At 43.0% G+C, this 23,475-nt stretch overlaps 1 protein-coding gene across 1 annotated transcript; it reads right to left on the bottom strand.

Annotated features, from left to right (window-relative positions):
• Positions 1-4,553: 4,553 nt before the first annotated feature.
• On the bottom strand, positions 4,554-23,378 carry ADPRHL1 (ADP-ribosylhydrolase like 1). The gene is made up of 7 exons (XM_042810634.1): positions 23,165-23,378; positions 20,097-20,261; positions 15,880-16,005; positions 13,370-13,510; positions 9,938-10,065; positions 6,331-6,463; positions 4,554-4,711 (listed from the first exon to the last, which is right to left on the bottom strand). Exons 1-7 carry the CDS (start codon positions 23,376-23,378, stop codon positions 4,554-4,556), a joined length of 1,065 nt encoding a protein of 354 aa, XP_042666568.1.
• Between the last annotated feature and the right edge of the window lie 97 nt (positions 23,379-23,475).

Genomic DNA, 23,475 nt, shown 5'->3' with positions numbered 1-23,475 from the left:
AGTAGTTCAGAAATTATGCTCTTAAATCTGCTTTCCGAAAGGGTACGGGCACACAGGGTCAGCGCCACCTGACTTAACAATAATCCTGGCAATGTCATTTGACTGCAAACCCCCTTAATCTGGAGCAAGAAGGCTGATATGTTGGACCTACACTTGAGATATTGAAGAATCAGGCTCTTGGACAGCTGGGGATTTAGGCAATGCTTTAATTGGTATGGATCAGTTACTAAATAAAATACTGAACTCAGCACAAAAGCTGGAGTGTGAAGTCAATAACAATAGATTGGGTTGGGAGGGGAGAAAGCAAGAGGTGTCAGCTTTCTAACACCAGAAAAATCTGGAAGGTTACTCCATGCAGTGAAATAGCTTCACGCATAGAATGCAGCCTGCATACCAGGAGGGTATTAATTTTTATAAGCAGAAGCAGAAGAAGAAATTCTTCTGATTAAACCTATGTGTAGAAAATGGAGAAAGGCTGTGGAGGCTCATCCGTTGGGGAATATCTTCCCCGAAAGGTCTGGGCAGGCCCAGCTGTGCCCCAGCACCTGGCACCCCACAAACTCCAAAAGAAACTGAAACCAGCCCCCCTACTGTGATATTGCAGGGGCTGGTTACAAAGTGAGGGGCTGCTCCTCAACCATTTGGGTGATGACATTTGGATTCCACTTGGCTGAGTTTCAAGCGCATGCACATATTGAAAATTACATCCCTCAGCAGCGGGATGAAGTTGCCATCTTGAATGGAAGAAGGTCTATTTATAATGACTTTGTAGATATTTTTAGGGGCCAAGAAAAGAAAAAAGCATGACAACTGGCGTATGTCTAATGTAACAAACAATACTGCATTGGTTTTGATTGGGAAGAACTGCATTTCAACATAGCACAGGTGCTCTCTCCCACATGCACAATGTGGTAACATCTACCCTATCCCTTACTGAATTAGCCAGGGGCTGAAGAAGCAAGGCTGCCATGTTATATCAAGGTCCCCATTTGTAACAACTATGGACATTTTCAAAATTGAAACCTAATAAATAAATAACAAATTGGGGTATAACTAAGGCTAAGAATATCCTAGTTCACTCTTTCTACAAGAGCTGGTCAGTCAGGATTTTCACTGAGAGCTTTCCATGGCAGAAGATTGTTCCTCTCCTCCCTAAAAAGTGCCTAGTATGTTCAGAAACACACGCAGGCACATCAATCATTGTGATTTAAGCTCTCTGATGTCTCAGAACAGCAGCAGAACAGATGCCCTGCTTGTCTCTCCCTACCATACTACTTCAGATACAGTAAATGTTCACAGTAAAATATGGACTAGTCCTGTTCTCAGTGAGGTCTGCATAGTCAAACTACTATTGATTGTGAAGGGAAGAAAATCAGATTCTCTCTGCTACGTGTATTAAGAGTAATTTATGACTTAAGAGCTATGAAATCCATACAACTTCATTAAAGTATATCACTTGTGAGCTCTGTTCATGCTTTTCCTTTGATGCTGGTGGTAAGATATAAAATAGCGTGTTCTTATATGCTGCCCTCAGAAATTAGGATTTATGGGAATACTGCATTGCCTTAAGCAGCAAGACATGTTGCATGGGTTGAGTGTTTCATCCGTGTTCACCACCTCAGAGAGGGAGTGCGATGATGAGGATTTCTCAGGAATACCAGGTTTGGAGTGTGACCATCATTTTCACTGGGCTGAGACACCATCCCTAGCATTTCTTCATCACCTTTTCTTATTTGCATCCTGCTTTTCTTTTACCGAGAGACTATCAATGAAATATAATCTCCTCCAGACCAACTGCATGTTGTCAGCTCTAGTCTCACCTACATCTGGAAGGAATGGAGCAGGTACCCACTGTATGCAGATGGAACTCTAAACCAGCAGAGACTCTGAAAAAGTCACCTCTGAGTGAATTATGTCACAGGACAAGCTGGCTGCACAGACCCCTCTCTGAGGCTGGGAAATGGCCTGAAGAAGACTTCAGCCTCTTCTCCTGGAGATATTCGTTGTTCTTAAAGCACATGATGCTGCCTTGACATACTGCCAGCTCCTGGAAGCGCTGCTGTAAGGATGTGGTTTTCGGTGTCTGGAGCACAGTTCACTTGGGCCTGTATGGGAGGTAAGGCCATCTTCGAAAGTGTCTTGCCTTCTTGGCCCGTGAATAATTAAGATACATAAGACAGGCAATTTACTTATTTATTTATAGGTTCTTTGGTGACACTTAGCACAGCAGTGCTGGAGTGGCAACAGCCTGAAATGTTAACGGGCCGCAGTGCAACCCTATCCCAGAGGCTGGCCTGTCCTGAGGAAACCTCTGTAGTGGGCAATGCCACGTGCGGACAGGGGACAGCAAGCACTCTCCTCCATCCCTGCCAACACCCCAGTGCCCCAGCCCACCTTTCCCAATGTGTGAGGGCTCTGGGGGCTGCAGAAAATAGGGTGGGGGAATCCTGTAGTGCTTGCTAAAAGCGTACGACTGGCAGTGAGGCCTTTTTAGTGTTCTCGATGAAATGGCAGCCAGTACATCTCTCCCCAGCAAGTGCAGAAATGGTGCTTTGTGAGTTCAGCCCATGTAAATAACCTTTTAAATCAGATTCTCTTATTTGTCTCTAAAACAAAACTTGGTCCTCATCAGTCTGGATATATGGTGAAGTGGGAACAAAATAGTTGTTCGCACACTTCATCTTTTGTGATTCTTTTTTCTTTCAAAGGAAGAGGAAAGGTTGAAGCACTGGAGATGCAGGATATGTTAATTTCTCTTCTCTACTGCTGAATTTATTACAGCGTCATAAACTGTATATATATATACAGCATCATAAGCTAAAAGGAATGTCTTCAGGAAGTCTTGGTATTCTCTTAAATCAAATGCTACTAACAAAAATGGCCCTTTTTGTTTAACGTATCTCCAAAGCAAGCAAGAAAGCACCTTGCAAAGCTGAGAAGAGAAAACATGCTAAAACAACAGTGTCTGAAGTAGCTGGTAGTAAGGAAATCCTTTTCATACGGATATTGTCATGCATGCTGCTATTCATAACAACACAGACCACCTGCTCCTGTTTCTGCCACATAACATCCCAGTGACAATCCCAGCAATTGCTTACATGGAAAAACGAATAGGAAAGTACTTATGTATTTTTAGCTATCTTTTTAAAACACAGTTCAGCAGCTGGAGAAAGATAAGAGAAACCAACACCATGTAGTCAGTCACTAACTGTGAAGATTAGAAAGGGTTATGCAGACCTCAGTTTCTGAACTTCTGAGGTAAAATATGAGGTTAAACACCAAGTGCTAATTCCGTGCTTAATTCTTTCACATCATTTCACTAAGAATTCCAGATTTGTGCCCATGCTGCTGGAACATCAGAACCTCCTTCATCCATTCCTACTGTTTACAGCTGCATGTAGCTTTTAAATGAATCATGGTTTTCTGGCTTTATTAAGAAAGACAAAGAGAAAACGAAAAGGCAAGAGAAATAAGAAGAGAAAAAGGAAAACAATAAAAAACAGAAAGAAAAAAAATAGCGATGAAAAGAGAAGGGAAAAGGGAAGGAGAAGGAAGGGAAGGGGAGAGGTATAGAGAGGAGAAAAAAAGAAAAAAGAAAAGGAAAAGAAAAGGAAAAGAAAAAGAAAAGGAAAAGGAAAAAAAGAAAAAGAGTAGTTGTAATGGTTTTATTTCCAGGGGTTCTGTTTCTCAGACTTGTGAAATGTATCAGAGCCTGACTGTTGACCTATTACAACTGCTTGAAGACCTCAGCCAAAAATTCAGATACTGATACAGCAACATATAATCTGTTCAGTCTAAAAATAAATTATGGCGTTTAGGAAATAGTGTAAGATTCATTTATTTACAAATATTTCAGCTAGTTGTATTGTTAAAAAAGTTTGCTCTGAAGACTGAAGAATGACAAAAGTACAGTTCAGAAATTTTGGACGCAGATGATTTTGCTTATCCTTAGGGGTATTTTTAGTGTTGGCTTTTCCTTTTCTGGAAGCTTGTAATGTAACAATACCTTGCACCACTGTGCTGATGCGAGGATCAGCGGTTCATTAAAGGATAATCCATGAGATAGTAGATTTACAAGTGTCACAGACACATTAGATTCGAGAACATGGTAAAACAGCAGTGGTGAAAGGATTGTCAAGTATACAGAGAATATCCCCATAAGTGGGCACTACCATTAGTTCTGCAAGAAAGCATTAGTTCTCAAAATTAATTTTGTGTGTGTAATTACTGCTCACAGCTGTTTAGAAAGTGGTATTATAGCAAGTTAGACTGAAATCAGTCAAAAGTTTTTATTGATTTTTTTCCATTTGAGATTATCTCACGGGCTTAGGCAGCAATATTTATATTCAAAAAATCCCTACATTTGTAAAAAAAACCCACAAACACTGTAAATACCTAGTTGTTCTTCAGTTATTCAGCTATCTTCACTTGCACACAATCTACATACATCCTTTCAGATTAACTCTCAGCTAATTCCTTCATCATTAAAGTCGGACAGTTATCTACAGGATTTGATATAGTCTTTATAGAAAGAGAAAATGGCAGAGACAGTTTTACTTTTCCTCCATGGACAGTCGGTAAAGGTTCTCGCCCAAGTACTCTAGCCTCTCTCTTTGCTCAAGATCCTGGTACATGCCCTTAGGAACCTTGCTCAGGCCGTACACCAGCCCATAGAGGCAGCCAGCAATAGATCCCGTCGCTGCACTTTCTCCTGCGGGTTCAAGCACAGATGCAAATTTCTCTTAGGGTCACCTTTAAGTACACAACTAAAGCCTGCAAAGCACAGGGGCAAAAGTACAAAGCCACTGATGGAAGGGACATGATGGCTGCGCTGCGTTAGTCCCAAAGGCTTGTAAGACCCCGTGTCTTCTCCCATGCCTAGGAAGGTAACACCAAGCCCACATACAGCAGTGCTTCCGTGATGTGTGCTTCTGAGCTACAGCTGGTCTCCATCTCCTGGCTCCCACGGTATCTTTTCCCACACATTCATCTGATCACTTTTAGAATGTATGTGGACTTTCAGGATTCACAGCATCCTTTCTCAGTGTTTGAAAGGAGCACCTCCTTTGATCTGTTTCAGAGTTTTCACCCACTCTTTGTACTTGGTACCCTCTAGTTCTAGTAGTGGAGGAGACTACATAAGGTCGCCAGAGACAGAGAGAGGTATGGCCAGCAGAGTGGACAAGATCATCCCTGACAGCACAGATTGACTGCTTATTTTGGCTGGGGAAAACCCATTGCAACCCAACAGCTCTTGCAAGCAGATAGCCATTATTAAGAAAAAGGGAGGGAAGAGTAACTGCAGCAGTCTCTGCCACATGGCAAACGCCATAGGATCATAGAATGGTTTGGTTGATTTTAAAGATTTTAAAGATCATCCAGTCTCAATCCATCAGTTCAGGCTGTCCAGGGCCCCATCCAACCTGGCCCTGAGCACCTCCAGGGATGGGGCATCATAGCTTCTCTGGGCAGCTGTGCCAGCACCTCACCACCTTCAATGGTTGGTGACATCTATGCTCTAGATTGGAGAGTGTGCCTAACAATACAGCAAAGCACTACATACGATTTAAACCATCCAACCATGTTAAGCAGCAACAATGAGCATTGCTGTGCCTGCAGGTTCTTGCTGACAGTGAGAGACTGTCAGCTTCCACCATTGTGACAGGGCAAAGGTGGACACAGATGTTTTTGTGCTGGGATCATTGCCCACATCTGCTCTGGCCCAGCAGTATGCAGATGACAGTAAGAATTACTTTGTGAAAAGCCATTAAAATAATGTATTGCATGCCTCTATGATTTATTTGCCTGGCACTTGATTGGGCACTGTACCATTTTTCTCCCTTACTTGACTTCACTATATGCAGTTAAAATGTGGCTTTGCCAAAGGTGCTAGTATTTTGGCAGGGGAAGATGCCAACCCTTTATAAAGTTATAGTAGATTTACTTTTCATTCAACTCTGGCAAAACCATGGGACTCAGATGAAGTAACGTTTGACAATGACTATAAACAGCTTGCACGGCAGCCGCTGCTAAAAGAATTTTTGATGGTCCAGGGAGGCTGTGGAGTCTCCTCTTTGGAGATCTCCAGAAGCTGCCCGGCCATGTCCCTGGGCGTCCTGCTCTGGGTGGCCCTGCTGGAGAGGGCTTGGAATAGATGGACCCAGAGATTCCTGCCCACCTCAGCCATCCCGTGGTTCTGTGATGGTGCAAAATCAGGGGATGTAAAAAAAATCAGTGGCACAACAGAGTGGTCAATAGCAGCCATTCGTGAGTGGGAGGTCGTGAAACACAATGGGGAAAGGAGGCTGGAAGCCGCGGCAGTGCCCTCACCTCCGTGGAACATGGAGCGGTTGCAGAGCTCTGTCCAGTCCCCGCCGCACCCCAGCAGGGCATCGTAGGCGATCATTGGGGCATCGTGGCCCCGTCTCCCGCCTCGACCTTCAGAACTCCATCTGCGGTATGTCTGCAAGACAGATGGAGGCATCAGGGTGGATCAGTGGAAAGGAGGATGTGCACTGCATCTTGCTTGCCTATCCTGTCCCTGTGTCCTAGGAGTCGCAAGAAGGCATTTGCTACTTGAGCTTTTCTCCACTTTTCACAGTGAGAAGATTGCTGGGCCCGTCAACAAGGGGAAGCATCCTGCCAACTGCTGACAATTTTGCATGGGTGTATTCAGCAAATGGGTATCTGCACTTTGTGCTGACAACTGAGTGCAAAACGACTTCTTTCATATTCTATCATAGGATCATAGAATGGCCTGGGTTGAAAAGGACCACGATGATCATCAAGTTTCAACCCCCTGCTATGTGCAGTGTTGCCAACAATTAGACCAGACTGCCCAGAGCCACATCCAGCCTGGCCCTGAATGCCTCCAGGGATCCACAACCTCCTTGGGCAACCTGTTCCAGTGTGTCACTGCCCTCTGTGTGAAAAAATTCCTTCTAGGCTCTGCTGCACTCCCAGTCTCCCTGCTGGGTGATCCCTACTGGAAGCAGCACATCTCTTCTAGGGACAGAGGCCACCATGCCCACAGCAAGGACAAGGCATTAGGAAGGATGCAGAGAAACTTGGCAGGCCAGGTACATGGTGAGCCAAGAATGCTAAGAAGTAGATCAAGACAAATTCTTATTTCACACCCTAAAAGTCCTTATTCTTTAAAAATTAGGGTTAGAGACGGTTTATATCATCAGTCCTCCTCTGCTTTGGGGAAATATTCTCAACTTCTCTTGCAACATGTATGCAAATGTTTCTATTTGCCAAGTTTTACGTGGAGGCTGAAGAAGCTCTGATTCAGTAATTTCTTTAGGGACTCAATTTCAGACTCCGTCAATGACTTTTTCATTCTGAGCCTTTCTCTCACCTTCCATTGAGCAGCAATGAAAAATACTTGCAAGCAGAAGAAACATTTCTTCCCCAAGAGAAGAAAGAAGGGAAAAAAATTAAAAAGACCACAGCGAGGTTTGCAAAGACAGCTGAATTTTCTCTAGAGAAGTTGAAGAGAACTGCCCAAAATCTCTTAATGAACTCAAGACTCCAATTAATTTATATTAAAATCATAATTTTCCCTTAACAGGAAATGGCAGCTGTAGTTCCTGGAGCTTTAGTTGCATCATGATAAGTTAGCTTCAGCTGTTTTCCTTTCACATGGCTTCTATAATGTGTATGAAGGTAAGCACATATATCTACTCACTTCCACCTCCGCCAGTATATACTTAGTGATGGTTTATCTGCACGGACGTTAAACTGGGTAATCCAGCTTCACTTCGTTCTCTTTTTTTTCAGACTAGAGACAGCAGCTGCTTACTCTACTCTCTGACATGAGCAAACTTTATAGCCTTATTCCTGCAGTTTCCATTCTGGCGGAGCAGCAAGGCCACAGGTGCAGCACTACCAATGCAAGTGCACTGACTGTGGAAGCGCTATTCTGGGCCAGCAAGCCAGCGTCTCAAGTTTCTCTCCATTTAGCCCACACTATCACTGATGTTCTGAGCACATCTGCTGTCACCTCGCTTTGCTGGGAATTCCTTACTTGAGGGAGAGTGCTCCTTGGGATTGATCTGCTCCAAGACAGTTTCTCAAGCTTTTCAAAAGGGCAGAACATTACACCCTGGTGCAGCTCTGTGATTTGGCGGCAGCCCATCTTCCCTGGGCAAGGGCAGGTGAGGACCAGCAGTGGGGATGAGTGCAGGTGTACCCATGCTGTCCCTCATGCTGAGAGAGAGAACTGGGCTCCTTACAAGCCCTCGAGGCAATTCCCACATCTCCTCCTTGCTACCAACCCCTGGTAGGTTGGTCATTACAGCCACCTCCTACCAACATCTGATCACCCAGCTCATACTTATACATTCAAGAAGAGGTAATTTGGATTTTTTTCCCCTACATTTCTAGTTATCTCCAAATTTGTACCTATCTGTCTATACAGAATGTGATCTTTGCTGTTTAGCAATCAAAGCTCACTTTTTTTCTAAAGGGAAATTGCCTTTGCAATATACTCAGATTGGTCCATTCCACATTTGAGCGCTTCTCTTTCACATCTACTCCAGCTGTGTCCTCAGAATGGGGCCTCTTCACATGCCCATGAGACCTGCTGCCAGAAGGGCTACCAGCTATTTGCAGTTTATTCACTGCCTGCAGAAAGGCCATCTGCCTGCTACATCTCTAGACACAAAATGGTTGGGAGGGAGTGAAAACTAAAGCAGTCCTGGATAAAAGGCAGGCAAGACAGTTGTCTTCCTGCTTATTCTTTCCATGGCTATAATAAACATGCTCAGTTTGTGAGCAAAATGAAACTTCTGCCAAATGTGATTGCTGTTTGTCGGTACAGTCTGAGGGTCAAGCAACATTTCCTTTCCTGTGCATCAAAATGAATAGCATAGTAGGTCAAATTAGTTGGGTTAGGCTCATGAAGATAAGTTTTGTTTCTGCTCTGGGAATTCATTCAGTTCCCTCTTGAAAATGATCCTGGGGAAATACCGATCAGTTTCATCTCTCATAAAACCCCGCACAGACTGCAGCAGAACTTGAAGGAACAAAAAACTAGTAACAAGTTTGTAGCGCTGAATCAATAAAATAAAAAGGGAAGATTTAGTATTTACATTTAAAGCATTTTTTTTCACTACCCAGAGTCAATCTGGCTTCCACTGGCACTTTTCACTGCAGAAACAAACATCTAAATATATACGAAGCGTCTTCTCAGAATAGAGCGGTGTTTTTATACTCTGGAAAAAGGGATTGATTTATGGGAAGGGTGACAAGGACTACATACTTAGTTCTTAGCTGCTAAGTGGAGAACATTGAGAGGTGCCAGCAAGTATCAGAGTTGTAAACACCAGGGAAGAGGAGTCATTATTTATCTTGAGTTAAGAAGTTATAACCTGTATTAATAAGGCAAAAGAAAGATCACAGATACTGTAAAACAGTACCACATAAAACATGGTAAAAAAACCTCTTGAGACATTAAAACTAGCGCTGGGGCACTGCAGGTATTTGCAGGTCAGTGCTTAGGAGGGCTGTCTTCTGTTCTAAGGACCTTAGAAACATTAACCCAGCTCCATTAGGAGGCATTTCTGTGGGGCTTGGGCACAGCTCCATTAGGATTCAAGGAGAGCCTCCAGCCTCTCCTTAGCTGTCTTTTCTACCACAAATAGCTGTGGCTGACAGGGATTCATTTACAAGCTTTATACCCATGCTGAGCATCACCACATCTGACATTAGGACTTCCTCTCCCATTGTAGAAAACCTTTAGCACCTCAGGACTGACTGCAGCTACTTTTTCCACTAACAAGTACCCACACCAAGGATGGGAGTTCTTTACAGTTTCTTAAAATTTTAGAAGAAAGTCAAGACTTTCTCTCTGCACTGTAAAACATTTGTAAAGTATTGGTGTGTCCCACCAACAGCAAAAACCTTTCTGGGCGCTATCTGAAGTCATGGTTACCTTTTCTCTCTCCTCCGCATCGTAGTTGTCTGGAAAGACGGCTTTGTTCTGGTTCTCCTCATTGATTTCTCTCTCCTCCAAGTAAAACTGCCACTTGGCTTCAAAGTAAAACCAGTGCTCCTGGTATTCTGAACGCAAAAGAAATTCACGATGTAGTATTTCGTCTTGGCAACATTTTCATTTCTACTTCAATAGCTTCTCAAGAAAATGATTGTATTGACTCATCTGAAAACCTGGGTGTTTTGCGGGAACATACGTTAAACAGGCAGATACGCTAAGTATGCATTTTAATATGAGGTGGAACATCCAACTGGAAACTGCAGATGTTAAAAGGAAGAAAGTATTTTCAGAATCTCGTGCTATTTTTACGACATATTAAAATGACATTAAGAGGCATCAAGGTGAGATTTGGAGAGCTTACTTAGAAACAGTCTAAGAAAAAGGTAAAAGTCAATGAATTAGAGAGAAAATGTCAGTTCTGTGCCAATTTTTGTACTGTTTTGCTGTGATTAAAGAATATCTAAAAATACTTACATGCCTGAAGTACAAATACTTCCCACCTCAGTTTTTTATTCGTACATTTTCTCCAGAATTTCTGTTCATGACTGATCTTTCAGGAAAGAGTAGATGGGAAAGACCAAAATTTCCATTTGGGTACATTATATTATTATATATATATAATATTATATATACATAATATATATATAAAATTATATATATATAATCCTTATTAAATGTAGCAAAAAAGAATAAACAACACACATGTCTTTGCCCATACAAATGAGCCAGTTGTAATAACCATAGGCCTTTCTCCTTTTTAATGTAACTTTTAATGAAAAGGCAGATGAGAGTCAGGAATTAAAAATCAGTGAGATATACATGGCTGCTAAGTGTGCCAAGGCAAACTGGGGATTCAGTGTGGGACTACTTGTGTATGGCTTAAAATATGATCAATTCTTGCTGCTTTCTCCCTGATTCTGCCCTTTTTGGTCACTCCGTGCTGTAACTGAGGAGCATACACACAATTGAACCAGTTTTCTGAAGGATGTAACCTACAAAGAAAGGCTGTGAGTTGGGGCTGTTCAGCTTGCAGAAGAGAAACCTCCAGGGAGGCCTTATTTTGGCCTTTCCATATTTAAAAAGGGCCTAATAAAGACAGAGACCTTTTACACGGACATCTAGTGACAGGACAAGGGATGATAGTTTTAAAACAGAATTTAAACTGATTTTGGATAGACATGAGGAAAAAAATTCTTCACTGTGACAGCAATGAGGCGCTGGCACAGCTGCCCAGAGAAGCTGTGGTGCCCCATCTCTGGAGGTGCTCAAGGCCAGGTTGAACAGGGCCCTGGGCAGCCTGAGCTGGGGGGGGGGAAGCCTTGCCCATGGCAGGGGTTGGGGCTGGTTGGGCTGTGAGGTCCCTTCCAACCCAAACCATTGTGTGATTCTATGATTTTTCTTCTTTTCCTAAAAGGCTGCACAGGTTTTTCTCTTAGCTAATTCAGATCTTTAAAGCAGTTAAACGCCATGTAAACAAAACCATGCTGCCTTGTATGATCCAATACCTCCAAGAGGTGGTAGATCAGCAGCCACATGGCCCCATATATGTGGGAATGTACATCTGCCCTTCTTCTGTGCCTGTTTTACCTGATTACAAGGAAGCTAGCTGTCAGAATTCTAATAAATGAGCCATTCAGAAGAATGAAAAAGCACACAGCCATTAGGCCAGAGTGTATTTCAAGGGAAAAAATACATCCCATGAAGATTAACCTTATTGGTTGAAGAAAACTACCAAAGCCCATCCCACTAGTTGGTTCCAAAATTGCTTTTAAATATACAAATGAGTTTGACAGGTTGTGTTGTATTTTAAAGCATATTTTCTACTGTCCTTTTTCCCCCATGTACATAAAGCATCAAAATGTCATGGATGACTATTTTCTGTATAGTATCTCAATAAGCAAGGAAGAGTGATTATTCAATGCATGGGCTCAGAAGCAAAGGGGGAAAGGAGAGGCAGGAGATTTTGGTTGCATGGACAGCCTGTAGCACAGTCAGGTACCCCATCCACCAGCCACAATGAGGCTCTGGCCCATTTCTTGAGCCCGGATGAAGGCTACAGTCACGGATCCATGGGCTGTCTGAAGAGTAAATGTAACTGAGTAACAGAGAGGGGTGTTGAATCTAACCCTCCATGTCTGAACATCATGTTTGCTATCCAAGGAGGGTAAAGCAGCCAAGAAGTGTTTTCTAAAACAGGAGGACTCTGTTTGGCAGGACATCTTTGCAGTGCATCTCACCAGGCAAGGAGCTTATCTTTAATGCAGAAGAATCTTGCTACCAAAATAGGACAAAGCTCAACAATACGGACATTGCCCGCACAGCATGCCTCAGGAGTCCAACACACATACCTCCATGCAGAGGGGTCCTGCTCTGGTGGAGTGACAGGAACCTGCTGGAAAGTCATTCAAAGAGGATCTCACTCACACTAATCCTGCACCTGCTCCTCATAGGTCTGGTCTAAAAAAATCTTAGTGTGCAATGAGACGCGGGTGAAAACACAGTGTTTTTCAGGCAGGCTCCCTGCTTCTTTCAGGTTTTAAAGCAGCAGCCTTCTTTCCCAGATAGATCTTCATTTCTGAGTGTACTTGAGTAATTTTTTCCATAGAATTCAGTCTTTCTCAACGGTTGTCCCTTGAGATTAACAGGATAATCTCTTTCCTCAGTGTTTTCAGGCAATTATACTCATCCATCCACAGCAGGTCTCACTGTTGCAAATGCATCACTCCCCGGTAAGAAGGAACTAAAGTACATCTGTCCTGAAGACCACATACATCAGTGATGAAACAATATCAAGTTTGGCAGCTGTGGGCCGCTCACTTATTTTAAAACAAAGATACGAGGCGTTGTGTTTTAAATATTTGTTCAGAACAGCTATGAGTCAAATCTGCATCTGTAGTCAAAAGCTAACACTTTGTCAAGAGGTGCCTGCAAGTGAACTTCTCCTAGCAAAATGAGTAAAAAGGCAGTGGATTTTCTTATGGAAGATACTGGACTATGTTAATGGATGGAAAGAGCTGAGTAATTTATATTTCAGTGATATGCTTGCCTAACAACCTGCTAATTAATAAGTCTTCCTTCTTTCCCTCTCAGCAATCTTTGAATATTTCCTAAAGATAAAACTGTACAGAGTGGTCTTATCACTGCTATTTTCTTTGCATTTATTTGTCATCAGTATACTGGACACCTAACAGATGGTACGAGAGGAGGGCACCACCTGCAAAGAGCTTATAGTCCAAGTGGACTCTGCAAGAGGACAGTCTGAAGGGTTGCAAGGTGAGGGGAGAGCAGCAAGAATGGTGAAAGTGGGCATTTATTTGGAATCTTGCTAGCTGAACACACCTTTAAGAAAATAACTCTTGGTTCAGACATTACCTGCCATGTGACGAATGGTCTTCTTGCAGTATTCCTCTGCCATCGGCACAACTTTCATCATTTCTCTTCCCCACTGCACCAGGGGCTTCCCTTGTATTGCGTACGCCACAAAGAGAGCTGTGCACAGGGAGCCTAGAAAGCCTGGAAATAATAGATAAATATAATTACTACCATGTGATCTCTACTTGTGCTGTTCTTGTCATGTCCCTGGTAAAATCACTAGGATGCCTCGTCTTTTGGGTAGATTAACAAATGCACATAACCTACCGCTGTCTGTTTTCTGGCTGGCTCTTGGCATATGGAGATATGCTAATATCAGCTAACACGTGGTTCCCAGTGGTTTATGACTTACTTTGTACAGAAGGGAGATTCTGTTGTCAGTGGTGTAACTCGACAGAAATTGAGGTAGGGCTCGAAAATAAACATCATCCACTAAAGAGGGTGGTGACGCACTGGAACAGGTTGCCCAAGGAGGTTGTGGATGCCCTGTCCCTGGATGCATTCAAAGCAAGGCTGGATGTGGCTCTGGGCAGCCTGATGTAGTGGTTGGTGACCCTGCCCATGGCAGGGGGGTTGAAACTACATGATCTTTGAGATCCTTTTCAACCCAGATCATTCTTTGATTCTATGATTATGATGATTTGATACAGAATATTTTCTAATTGAAGTCAAATGGAATAAAGGACTTGTGCAAAAGTATTCACTTAAAAGTTATGTCATTTTGCATATGGAGTCATTCAGCTCAGTGGAACAGTGGATCTCACACTATTTCTGGCTTATTTTACTCTAGGTGGACAAGTCCATTTTATCTAGTTAGATCCATTATTTTCTTTTTTTCAGTTGTCTGAGTAAGACATTGTCCACATGCCCTTGTAAGTACAGGCATCCCCTTTGGATACAAATATATTTGAAGAGAACTTTCTATTAATGGGCACTTAAATCCTCTATGATGTCAGAAACAGACAAACTTGTTTCTCATATTTTCTTGTGATCTTGGCATTCTGTCAAATGCAAAAAAGCCAATCCAGGGCAAAAGAAGGTTAACAAAACAACTCTATCATTCAGACAAGCATTGGGTGAGCAGAGTATTGTTGCTTCACAGTGTGCTTCACTGAGTGCATAATTCAGAAAGCATTTTTTCATGCACAGAGGTAATAATGAAATTGGTGTGTTCTTCTGAAGGCAAACATAAATTATTTTAGGAGGTTACAACTCCAGAGCAGATGATTTCTGCTTCTCTCTACGATAAAACCTTCAATACCAGGTCAGGCCAAAGTCACATCTAATAGATGTTTTCAGAATCTGAAACAAAACAAAATAGGCAGAGACAGCAAAAATGGTCTCACTTGGACAGACAGCATCTATCCAAGCTTCCACAGAGATCCTTAAAAGTGTCACACTCAGCATGAGGTGGCTGCAGAGGGTTTTGTGGGCAAAGCCAGGGACCAAGATGGGGAGTCAGTCCTGTATGCGTCCTGACTGACATCTCAGTTGGGTTTTTCCAGTCTCTGACTGAAGAGATTCACAGCTCAACCTTCCTAGATACCTTTTAGGATGTTAGTGATGTTTGTCATGCCCCTTCCACCCCTCTTCTCACTGTCCCTTCTCTCCCCCTCTCTCCCCCCCATGCCACTTGTCTCCTTTTCAGCAGGAAAATCCTTCTGGACTTAATTTCTCCTCATGCAGAAGGCATTTGATACTCCTTACTCCTGGCTCAAGTTAAGTCCTTTTTTGAAGTGGGATACCTAGACCTACAACCAGACTTGTTGCTAATGAGCCATAGATGTTGCATGTTTCCTCAAAAATATTCTCTACTTTGCTTTCAATACTTTTCCTTTAATTTTATGCCATCCTGATGGCTTTTCTGACTGCTTCAGAGCACTGAGCATGTTGAACTCGTCACTTTTCATTATAGTTTTATTTATTGCTCTTTAAAGCAGACTGAATGAATACGTGCTTAAGCAGCATGAAACTATCAGATTGACAGTCCTGGATATTCAGAGCAACATTAAATCTAATTATTTATGTTTTGTTTAGATAATAATTCAGACTGTGTCCTGAATGTATGGGATTAGAACTTTTTTGGCTTTCTACCCTTACCTGCAGCAATCGGATGTGACAAGACCTGTCAACAGAAAAATGTTGTTATCCTCTGAACCATAAGCTCACCCTGTAACAGTGAGTCATCCAGATGTACACAAATCCTGAGATTTGATCAGGGCAAGTGACATGAATGTGCTTTGGATGAGACAGGGTGTGTTTAGTCATTGGGATTTTAGGAAGGAGCACTCCTATGCTTGAGACTGCTGTTTGTATAATACACAAGCCTGTATATAAGCTTGTATGCATACATATACATATGCAGCCTGAGCAAAACTCAAACCTAGGCCTTGGAGTCTGCAAACCAAAAGCTGCTCAACCAAGTGGCTTCACAGGAGCTGTGTTAGTTGTCTCAGAAGTTAAAAGCAGCTGTGGGCACTTCATAGAAAAAATACATCTGCAGATATTACCTGTAGGGTGGTTGTGAGTCATTCGTCCACACTCAATGCTCACTTCAATAAGTGACTCCAGCCTCTCTGGCTTCCAGTAACGCATCCCTAAGCACATTGCTTTTGTAGATGCTCCAAAGCCAGAACCTAAAGCAAAACAACAATGCTAAGCACTTAAAAAGAGATTGTTGATGCATAAATATGTTGATTCAATCAGAAACAAGTGCATTCTATTATTTCAGCACCTCTGTAGGAGCTCTCCAGGAAGCAGGAAAACAGCATGCAAGCAGAGTTATGTATTTTGAAAGGAACAAGTTTGAATGTTTTGAAAGTTTCATGCATGTAATTTTGCCAATTTATTCTAATACTAGTCGATTCCAGTATATTCTGCCAGTATATTCCAGTATTTTTGAGTGCTACAAAGAGCATAGCAGGTATCAAAGAGCAGCATGCTCTCCTGTTACCAGTGTTTGATTCCAACTCTCATGTCACTTTTACTGATCCTTGGCTGACACCTCTCTTTTCTTGCTTCAGATGCCAGCAGTGGAAACAGCACTCTGCCAAACAGGTACACTTTTAGTATGTCCTTATTTTAGTAGTTATCATGCTGAGAGTACATTACTAAAACTCTTTCTATGACTGTCACAGCTAATCTTACAGTGTTATTATGCGGATCCTTCTGGAGAGCCCCACAGGTAGCTCACAAAATAGCTTCTATTTCTTGATAAAATTATGTGTCTCAAAAACAGGGTACAGAGCCAAATCCTTAAAAGTTAGAATTCAGAACTGAGGTTTCCTGTGCAAACTGGTGCCAGTGCTTTTGCACGTACTCATCATGATGCTGCCTGAATTTACTGAGCTTTTTGTTGGGAATTTCTGCCTCATGCAGTGCAGAGATTATGTGTTGATAATCTGGTCTTTCTTTCAATCCTCAGTACTGAGAATATGATTCCAGGTGTTCATCTTTTAAACAGTTTGCTGAATGCAGAGCTAAATTTACTGATTATTTTCTCTCCAGTACTTATCACAGCACTATCAGGATCCCACTGAAGTTTTAATGAGCTTATCTTCACAAGATACCAGTGAGGTGATTATCTCCTCTTCACAGCTGGTGAGCCGGTGCCCTAAAAAGAATTTTCTCATTGCAGGCACTCATTTCAAGATGGATAGAGTTCGATTTTTCAAAGTACTTAGCATGTCTTCAGCACTGCCTTCACTCACTCACACTTCCCAGAACCTTGGGTATTGGTGAGAGCAATTAGCGTTTCCCTACGTGGCCCCTGGTAGATAAGGGGAAATATTTATGCCACCTAATTTTAGCATGTGTGGGACCTACATTAGAAGCACATTCTTCCTGTCTTTCCCAGACAGGCAGCAAGGAAATACATTGTCTCTGTTAGCAAGTATAATGGCACAAGAGGAGCAATCCACAGGGCACAATGAAACAGCAGATGCCAAGGAGCCAAGGCCAGTAGTAGAGAACTGCTTTCCTTTCATTCTCAACCCAAAGGACTGCTGCTTGTGTGCTCTAAGATCATGAGCACAATCAAAGTGTGAGTGATAGTAGAGGGAGCATAAAGTTACCTGCCCAATCCAAACTAAAACATTAACTCAAGACACCCATTAGCATCTCCAGATGTAACACAGACCAACTAGGACCTGAATTATTCTCTAGAATGGCCTTGCTTTCTTCCCAGGCAGCAACTCTCCTGAGCGGGCACCCAGGTGAAGTAATCTGACAAGGTTAGATCCACTCTGCCATTGGGCAACAGAGAGTAAGAATAACAATTACGATAAAAATGATAATAAGAAAGAGTGAAAGAAAATTATAACAGTGTGGTCCCTTTATACTAACTAAACTGCTGACAATTTGGTTCCCTGGTTCAGGAGTCAGCTGCTGCTTCATTTCTCTGCTTAGAGCTCTTGAAGAATTTTCTCTGAGTGAATTTGACAAGCTATTTTTTTGAACGCATAGGAATGTCATCACCTGCACGTTCCCATTGAAAAGAGTTGCACAACTTAATTAGTTGCTACATTTAAGTTCTCCCTTTTACTTGGTTGGAATTCATGACTGGTTGGTTTCATCTGAAATGCCTAGTTTTGTTCTGGAGGAGACAGTGAGTTTTCTCTACCCATATTAATGTTCTCCATCCAATTTATAATTTTACTGATCTACCTCAGACATTAGTAGCTATGAAAGCTGTTGAATGCATTGGAAATCCAAACAGACTTCATGCATCAGACATCTTCAGACATCTCCTTTGACCTCTGGTTTCTTGACTATTTCATGGGCTTTCTAACAGATTTATGAGAAGTAACTTTTTCTCTACAATTCTCTCTCCGCAGGAGCTTACTGTATCATCTCCATTCATGCAGTGCATTATTCTTTGTTAGGATGGAAGACCTCAGTGGGTTTTTCCTCACTCTACATATGTAGAATAATGAAGATCAGATTAATGGCTACTAAGCTCTGAAGAGGACACATCCTTTGTGACTATGGTTTGTTCTTCATGAAAGCTCAGAACTCAACCCCTTTCCTTTACGTCCATCTGCAGCTTATCCTTCTCTTCATTTTTGGTCTCCAACTTTCTGCCTTTATCTAAAACTTTTTCCTTATCAGTCCTTATCAATGCCATAATGTGGATATAAGCTCTTATAACAGAAGCTGTTGGACAGACTTGGGCAGTTCTCTTGATGGCCATAGGAATTCCATCACCCTGTAACATAATTTGAGTAATTTGCTCTTCAGTGAGCATGCCAATGAATGTGGCTGTAGGTGGGAAAGAGACACATAGGGCAGTTTGATGTAAGAGGTTGCTGTACTGACTATACACACACAAAGCTGAGTAGAAGATCTTTACATGAGCAGTTTGAAATTATCTAAGCTCCAATTTTACTGTTCCATGAAGGCTAGCATACGAACTTCGAAAGAAGTTGGATGACATAAAATGAACACCAGGAAAGATCATTTTGCTACCAGATCATTCAAGATATCACCTGACATTGAGCAACATAGATTTTTCTTGCCTCAAGTGGAAGTTTGTGGAAATTAAAAGTGAAAGTAAATTATCTATGAGATTCTGAACATCTCAGAGTGATATTTGTGGTACCAGATGGAGACAGTGCATTATAGATGCTGGATCTGAAGGAATTCATTTTAGACAATTCTAGCCCAGAGCATCCTAAGAGCAAATCTTCAGCCATGGAAAGCTGGGGAGGAAGAAGGCTGAAAAGCAAAACAGCAGCAGGCCGGCGAACAGCTGCGTCCTGCTGCTGGAGGTGTCAAGAGCTGCTCAGGGCCAGCAGCAGCTCCCACTGTTATTTTGACTGAGTTTTACTCACTGTCAGTCAGAAAGCACAGGACGACCGCTAAAGGGGCACTGTCTCAGATCCTGCCCAGCGTATGGCTGCTGGGCAGAGTAAAGCAGAGGGGAGCCTTCCCGACCCAGCGGCTATGGTAGTGACAGGGGCTCAGTGAGACCCTTTTTGTGTCAAATAAAACTGCCTGCAGAGATCCAGAAATAGCTGAGGCATGGTGCCACTGTGTTTTTGTCACAGTGTTGCATCAACATACAGTGCTGTTGAGCAGTGTCTGTACATACCACGGCAGTACTGCGTCACACTGACACGGTGCAACACCTGTGTGGGCAGCCATGGCTGCTGCCATGATTAGTGGCACTGCTCGGGTCTACGAGTGTACACAGCTGCATGTGTGCTAAATAGCTGCAAGAAGAAATTCTATTCATCATAAAATGACATGACTGCAAAGAGAAAGTAAGGGTGTTGGGAAGGGAAACGGTGCTGGGAATATTTGGGATTATCAGTTAAACAGCTGTAGTTCCTGGCATTACATCCTCCTGAAGAAAAGTAACGTTATGACTGAAAAGATTTGCATCTACAAACATTTAAATGATTAAAAAAAAAAAAAAAGCAGAAAATATTTCTTAAAATAACCATTAAACTCAAGGACAAAGACCTGGACCCAGAGGCACGGAGCCAAGGACAGAGACTCTTTAAATAGATGCTAAATGGGGTAGGGTGCATTTACGAGAGGACACAGTGCCCTAGAGCAGGAATTCCTGGCAGACCTCTTGCCATCCCCAGGCAAACATGGAAATATTTCAGAAGTAGTAACTTTTGACGTCAGGGAGAAAAACAAAGCAATATTCCCATAGCCCCAAATCTTGAAGGCAGGTGTTACCCAAGCCAGCGGCTATGAATATAAAGCAGTACGTTACCCTTTTCATTGAATGGAGTGTGCCATGCCAGAAGGTAATTATCTGGCTTCAGCTCCCGGCAGCCCTCAATGGTTGCAGGGTCTGGCCGCCTCCCTGAGAGCTTGTCCACAGCATCCACATAGCGCTTCACTAGCTCCCGGTACAGGTCCTCCAAACACCAGTAATCTGCTCAGAAGAGGAGCAAAGGCTGTCACATGAATGCTTAATAATGAGAGGGCACTGACAACAAACACAGAAGGCTAGTGATGCAATTAATATATGTTCCTGTTTCTGTTTCCAGTACATGGAGGCATGGCGTCGGTGCTACTATGAACGGTTTTGCAAACGATGAGAGCAGGCTGGAGAGAAAACACACCTGTCTCTCTGTTCTTAACTTTTCCCACTTTTCTTTTCACTTTTAATTCCTAGAACTGAACAGACTGAGGGGTTCTTCTCCCTGCAGCAGCTGCTGGGGGGTTTTCTCTTGCCTCGGGTGTGCAGTGCTGCCCAGGCATCGCTGTGTGTACCCACTGCCTTGGTGCCAGCTTCTCCCACCTCGGCCCACGTCCATGCTCATCTACAGCCTTAAAGTCTTGCCCAAGGAATCTCTGCTGCACTGAACCTACAGTGTTTCTACAACTGCTGCTTTGTGCTGCTGACGCCCTGGTTTGCACTGAGGTGGAGCCTTCACTGAATCTTACAAGTTCATAGCCAGTGTGAACAGAGGAGGCTGCCAGTCAGCTCTAAGTTTTCTGTATACTCAATGAGCGCTCTGAAATGTGGTTTGACTATGGATCAAACGATCCCCCAAATCAAACTGCCCCGTCCCTGGAGGTGTTCAAGGCCAGGTTGGATGGGGCCCTGGGCAGCCTGGTCTAGCATTAAATGGGGAGGTTGGTGGCCCTGCCTGTGGTGGGGGGGTTGGAGATTTGTGATCCTTGAGGTCCCTTCCAACCCGGGCCATTCTGTGATTCTGTGAAACAGCACCAGGGGAAGTTTTAAAAATGTCTTCATTTCATCGAATATTGGTGATTTCTTGAAATCTACAGGAGCATTTAAATTTGGGAATAAATTTGGAACCCCACCAGCCACAGATTCTCTAAAGTGACATTTTTGTGGGCAGACAAATAAAAAAGATGCAGAGCAAAATGAAATTTCCCTTCCTTTTATAAGAAAAAAGCCCTATCAATTACACTGGCCATCTCACATACAGTCCTGGAGGAGCAGGATGCTTTCAAACTGCCAACTATTTCCAGATTTAGGAATCAGATGTCAGTTTATGAGGACGTGAGCCAAGAGCAGGATTTACCACCCAGCACCTCCTCCAGGAGCCCTGACCCCAGAGCCAGGGTCCTGAGCCCACCATGAGGCCTCAGCAGGCTGATGGAACAGGCTCTTTCTTTAAGTGGGAACACTCCATGGCTTTAAACTAGAAGGGGAGATTTAGGTTAGATGTTGGGCGAAAATGCTTTATTCAGAGAGCAGCAAAGCGCTGGCACAGCTGCCCAGAGAAGCCATGGGTGCCCCATCACCAGAGGCATTCGAGGCCAGGTTGGATGGGGCCTTCTGCTCCCACAGGGGGTGAGGCCGGCTACCCCAGCAGATTGCTGTGTCCTCTCTGCAAGGAGAAGATGTCTGCAGGAGGGGCGGCCCTGCCTCCCTTCTGGGAAGCAGAGGAAAGGACTTGATTTCCCCCATTTATGAATGTTGTCTGAAAGGAAGATTTCTGACTAAAATTCCCTTCTCCTGCTTTTTGTTTTCTCACCAGCCTATAGCAGCATCTTTTTAAAGCCCGTCTGATCAGGGACAAAGAAATAAGAGCATGAGATAAGCATAGGTGATGAAAATTAGTGAGACCTTTCTTTCTTCAAAGAGGGCAGTGCTCCTGCAACATGCAAGATTTATTACTATACTCATAGTCCAACCGGCTCGACTGTTCAGAAGTTATGGTTTTGGACAGTTCAACGAGCAGGAAACATATGATATGTATTTAATCATAGCCTATATTCAGAAATATGTTAGTCATCTTTGTTCTTGATTGGCTGACATCTTGCCCTTATCTTTAGTGTATTAGCTACCCCTTAAACCATTGGCCTGCTAACAGCCAGGCATAAAGTGTCCGCCACACTCTTCAACTGATCTCTGCACGCTAAATTTAGAGCACATTAGAAGCAAGCAGAGATAAAGCAACGAAGCAGACACACATTCATTGACTATAACAATACTCAGCTTCACTGTTGGGTTCTGCTGCTAGTAGTTATCCAGTGCTACACGTGTTAAGGGAAATCGGTTTTAAAAATTTGTTTCATTTGGAGGAGACAAAATGTTGCTGAAAGGCAGCTGTCTTGTGAAGAATTTCTGGTGACAACCCAGATGGTCTCAGAAAGCCTTGGTTCATTGGATAGGGTGTTGATAAAAATATCGCTTACTCTGACAAACAGTACTACCTTATAAAAAAAAAGGTTTCCTCTCAAACTGCTGTGCTTTTAGAAGACATATTAATAACTTTCACCATTGGGATATATTTTATTATCATCATATTTTAGAATATTGTTTGGATTAAAGGTGCAGAGCTCTCTCTACAAAGCAGCTTGCTCCTCTGCTGCCATTGCATTTTAGGCAGGACAAGATATCAAGGGTACTTCACCCCCGCCTGGAGCATGAAGCACAAACATGTTCGAAATGCACTCATGAAAGCTCTGATCTTTTATGGAAGAATTTCAGACAGGTTTCTTTCTAGTGGCTGTACCAATCCCTGGTGTATATAGCATACAGATCATCTACTTAACTACTCTACCAGTTGTTTTGTTGCTCTTGACTTGCAGCATTTCGAGTCGTTAAGCTTTAGCCAGCTTTATAAAATGAGGGGAAGCACAGAGAGAGCCCCTCCACACGAAAGAAATCACAGCTCCTCAGCTGGGGCGGTGGCCACAGGACCATGCTCATGGAAGAGATGAACTAAACATCATCATTCACATCAACAGCATTTCTGACACACTTTTTTCCAACTCGGGCTTATTGTAAGAAAAAGCAGCAATTCTACAGCTTTGTTTCTTTCCAGACTGCAGATCCAAATCCATCTTACCTACCTGTGATGACAGCCTCTGCTGTAGCCATGTGCATGAGCGTGTTGTCACTTACTGGCCATTTGTCTGGGGAGAGCACCAGGTTCTCCAGCCCTCCGATTTCTTTCAGCTCCTGTTGGATTTTTGCACCTAAAGCATTGTCCTGTCGGGAGAAATTTCTGTAACCAAGAGCATCCCCTACCCCGGCCAGTACAAGCGCAGCCTTAAATTTATCCATCCTCGAGACACTTCTGCCTCTCCCAGCCACTGGATCTGGATCTTTCTTTGTTCCTTTGCCTTCAGCTCAGCTCCTCTGACACTTTATATCAGCCATT

Source organism: Centrocercus urophasianus, unplaced genomic scaffold (assembly GCF_019232065.1).
Source record: "Centrocercus urophasianus isolate 14NV4802_14NV808 unplaced genomic scaffold, USGS_Curo_1.0 seq_12, whole genome shotgun sequence".
Taxonomy (NCBI): Eukaryota; Metazoa; Chordata; class Aves; order Galliformes; family Phasianidae; genus Centrocercus; species Centrocercus urophasianus.
This window is presented reverse-complemented; position numbering and strand designations above follow the sequence as displayed.